Below are 4061 nucleotides of genomic sequence, written 5' to 3'. Positions count from 1 at the left end.
GACCTCTGCAATGGCGTGGATCACGGCTGTGAGTTCAAGTGTGTGAGCATGGGGAGCTCCTACCGCTGCGTGTGCCCTGAGGGCCGGCGGCTCCAGGCTGATGGCAAGACGTGCAGCAGTGAGTACCAGGATGTGGCTCTTGGTGTCCTTGTCTGGGCTCTGTGCTCCTGGCGAGGGCTTGCCTGAAGCCTGGCTGGGCATCTGAGCTGGTTTGGAAGAGGATGGAGAGCTGGCTGGGCTTGGGGGACTGTCCCAGCTGCTGCAGGCATGGATGTGGGCTTGTGTCCTCAGAGACATGGTCTAGCAGGAGGTTTGAGGAAAGTGGAGACCTGGGAAAGACTTTCAGGGCGTGCTGGTGAGGCAGTGGAGGTTTTTGGCCTGAGCTCCCTGGGCATGCTTTGTTCTGCTTCCCATCCTCACCACAGCTGCAGAACCAGGGGGTCCATGCCATGTCCTGACACTCAGTAGCTCTGTCCCAGCCCTGAGCGTCTTCACCCCTGTGGTGCTTTGGCCAGGCTGGTCCCTTCTCACCTTCGCCCTGTGCCCACAGAGTGCGGGGCCGGGCACGTCGACCTGGTGATGGTGATTGATGGCTCCAAGAGTGTCCGGCCCCAAAACTTCGAGCTGGTGAAGCAGTTTGTGAACCGCATCGTGGACCTGCTGGAGGTGTCCCCCGACGGCGCGCGGGTGGGGCTGGTGCAGTACTCCAGCCGCGTCCGCACTGAGTTCCCCCTCAACAAGTACCACAGCGCAGACGAGATCAAGAAGGCGGTGATGGAGGTGGAGTACATGGAGAAAGGCACCATGACGGGTCTTGCCCTCAAGCACATGGTGGAGCACAGCTTCTCCGAGCTGGAAGGTGCCAGGCCTCTCTCCTACAACGTCCCCAGAATTGGGCTCGTCTTCACAGATGGGCGCTCTCAGGATGACATCTCTGAATGGGCCAGGAGAGCAAAGGAGTCAGGTGCGTGTGGAGGCTGGGGAGCCCCAAACTGCAGGGCTTTGGGCATCCCAGGGTGGTTCCTCGGGACAGCTGGCTCTGGGGGAGACTGCAGGACTGGGGTGCAGCATCACCCGGGGGCACAGGGACAGACACCCCTCTGCCATGGTCGTAGGGTCTGAACAGCATCCTTCGTGCATATGCTGCAGAGGTGATGCTGTGCTCCTGCCCACCCTTCCTAAATTGCTGCCGTGTATTTGGGAAGCCCACATGAAATCCTGGATCCTCGGCTTTGCTCTCTCTGGGCTTGGGGCTCCTTGGTGTGGGGTGGCTGACACAGTGCTCAGCGTCCACCCGTGCCACACAGGGATCACCATGTTCGCTGTGGGTGTTGGCAAGGCCGTGGAAGAGGAGCTGAGAGCGATTGCCTCCGAGCCAGTGGAGCAGCACTTCTCCTACTCAGCAGATTTCACCACCATGACCCACCTCGTGGAGAACTTCAAGCTGAACGTCTGCCCAGGTGGGTGCCCCCAGCCCTCACCATCCTGGGGGCTCAGCCCCAAGCTGGAGGCAGCCCTTCTCTCCCCTTGGTGGGGAGGCTGCATGTCTGTCACCCCATGTCTTGTGCCCTGAGGTGGGCTAGGGAGAGCGTGGGCTGTCTCTGGATCTCACCAGGCTGTTGTGGGTGTACAGATGGGTCACAGAGAGGTCTTTGGAAGAGGAGGAGGGGGAGCTGGGGGTTTTAATGTAAAAGGGATGGCATATGAGCATCCAGTCCTGTGCCGTTGCACAGGCAGAGTCTAGGGTCTCGCCCTGCCTTGAGGGATGCTGTCCCAGCTCTGAGGTGGCCTGCCTCCTCATCCAGACCTGCATTTCTGTGGGCATGGAGTGGAGGAGACCACTGTGGGGTTCTCCCTGCACTGGGGCAGGCTGGAGCTCCCTTGTGCTGTTGGGGCTCCTGTGGGGCTGCAGACGTGGGGTCGGCTCACACCCTGCCACCCCGGCTTGAGGGCGAAGTGAAGCTCAGCGCTGTCTGTCTGTGACACACTGTGACCACGTGCATGGCAGCTCGGCGGTACGCCTGGTGAGATGCCTGGCAGTGAGCTCACTGCGCTCGCAGCCTGGCAAAAAGGAGCGAGGCTGGGAAAAAGAGGGGGAACAGGAGGCTCAGGTCCAGCCTCGACAGCTGGCTGTGTGGACAAGGGACTCGAGCAGGGCAGAGCTGGGTGCTGTGGGGCTGTGGCTCTGACTGCACCCAAATCCCCATGGTCACAGAGGAGGGCAAAGGGGTGACGGAGATCCGCAGCCCGTGCGAGTGTGAGGCGCTGGTGCAGTTCCAGACGAACACCGTGGCTATCCTGCAGAGCCTGACTGAGAAAAATATCCTTTGGGATGCCTGGGCTTGCTGGGGTGTGGGGCAGCCTGGGGAGAGGGAAGGGAAGGATGGATAAATGGGAGCAAGGAAAATGTTAGTCTCTGTCAAGGGGAAAAAGCCTTTTGCCCACCAGACTGTTTCCTTAGCATGTTCACTTGCCCAGATGACTGCCAGACTTGAAGACCTGGAAAAGCAGATTGCCAACAAGAAGTGATCCTTGCAGAGGGCTGCAGTGCTTGGATGGGGCACGGGGATGTACCGTAGCTACGTGGCATTGTTATTGCTAGGTTATTGTAAAGCATCAGTGTTTGTTCTTGTATCGCAAAATCCCCGGGGGACATGGAGTGCATTTAAAAGAGAAAAAAGCCCCTCAAAAAACAATCAAACAAAAAAGAACTTGGAACAGAAACCCCTTCTGCAAAGCCAAGGGGTTCAGCCATTGTTGTTGCCTTGTTCCTCCAAACTGGCAGGTCTGGGATGAGGTGGGATGACTGTGTGGAGGGGCTGGGCTTTGGATGAGGAGCCGTGACACCCAGCCTTTTCCCAGAGCGACTGGTATGAACCAGCCCCTACACAGTCCCCCTGACCCCCCCCACACCCAGCAAGCTGCTTTGCAAGAGAAAAACCCCTACAGTGATCATACCCTGGGAGGTTCTTCTGTCTCAACGTCTGCTGCCGAGTGGTGGGGTGAGGAGAGCCAGGCGCTGCGGGCACTGCTCAGAGATGAGTGCTGCCCGGCCAGTCTCTGGACGTGAGCCCTTGGGAAAGCGGGTGGCAGGAATTGGCAGATCCCCGTGCCCCTTTTTTTGGCAGAATTGTTTGGGAATCGGTCAGTATCTTGGTTTTTTTTATCACTTAGCAAAATGGTAATAATTCTTTCTATAAATAGCTCCGTGTGTGCATATGTATATATATATATATTTCATTTTGAAAGGAGGGTAGTGCTATTTTTAAACACTTCTTTTATATAAAAAAAATTCTATCCTGACAATAAACACCCTAAAGATTTGTATGATGTTTCATCGGGTCTGTAGGGCCTCAGAGGCATCATTGCGTAAGAACAGAGGCCTCTGGCTTTTGCAGGGACCCCCTGTCTTCAGGCTCCAGGGATTTGTCTGCCTGTGTGATTCATGGTACTGTGCAGCCCTGGACTGGTGGGAGGAGGATTCCAGCCCTTGGCTCACACCAGCTCCTTCTGGTCTAGTCGACAGGTGGTGTCCCTGACGACAGGGAGGCTGGATTAAAATGATCTCTAAGAAGGTCCCTTCCAGCCTGGGCCATTCTATGGTTCTATGAATCTCCCCTGGGATGCTCCAACATCTGCCTCAACCAATTTGCATTTCAGAGCCTGGGTGTTTGCAGTGCTGTGAATATTCCCAGTGGGTTGACAGGAGTAGCTGCAGGACACATCTACTGATCCCACTTCCAGGAGCGATTTGCTCCATGGGACTCTTGTCCTCGGGGATTGGAGCTGGGATGAGGTGAGGTTTTGTGTGCTTGAGGCTGGGACTTGGAGTTGAGGAGGCTGAAAGCAGGTCCTGGGGTGTGGGGCTTGCTGGGACTGCTCTGGGAAGAGGAACTGGGAAGGGCTCACGTATTTGCTTTATGAGGCGAGGAGCAGCTTTTTCCACGTGAAAGAGATGCTTCCCAAGTTTGGCATAGCTCAGTGACCTGTGAGCAGGGTTTTTTGTCCTGGCTGGCATAGGCTGCAACATTTGTAGCCCCATTGTACCTGTTTGCTCATCA

At 56.6% G+C, this 4061-nt stretch overlaps 1 protein-coding gene across 1 annotated transcript in view; it reads left to right on the top strand.

Annotated features, from left to right (window-relative positions):
* MATN4 (matrilin 4) overlaps window positions 1-2671 on the top strand; it is a 6182-nt gene extending 3511 nt beyond the window's left edge. The window contains exons 4-7 of the mRNA XM_009879493.1: window positions 551-964; window positions 1308-1460; window positions 2216-2320; window positions 2471-2671. Coding sequence (XP_009877795.1) covers window positions 551-964; window positions 1308-1460; window positions 2216-2320; window positions 2471-2529 — 731 coding nt within the window. The 3' untranslated portion in view covers window positions 2530-2671. The remainder of the gene's footprint in view (window positions 1-550; window positions 965-1307; window positions 1461-2215; window positions 2321-2470) is intronic.
* Window positions 2672-4061: the final 1390 nt, after the last annotated feature.

Source organism: Apaloderma vittatum, unplaced genomic scaffold, assembly GCF_000703405.1.
Source record: "Apaloderma vittatum isolate BGI_N311 unplaced genomic scaffold, ASM70340v1 scaffold24452, whole genome shotgun sequence".
Lineage (NCBI taxonomy): Eukaryota > Metazoa > Chordata > Aves > Trogoniformes > Trogonidae > Apaloderma > Apaloderma vittatum.
The sequence above is the reverse complement of the archived record's forward strand: the minus strand, read 5'-3'. Positions and strand labels throughout refer to the sequence as shown.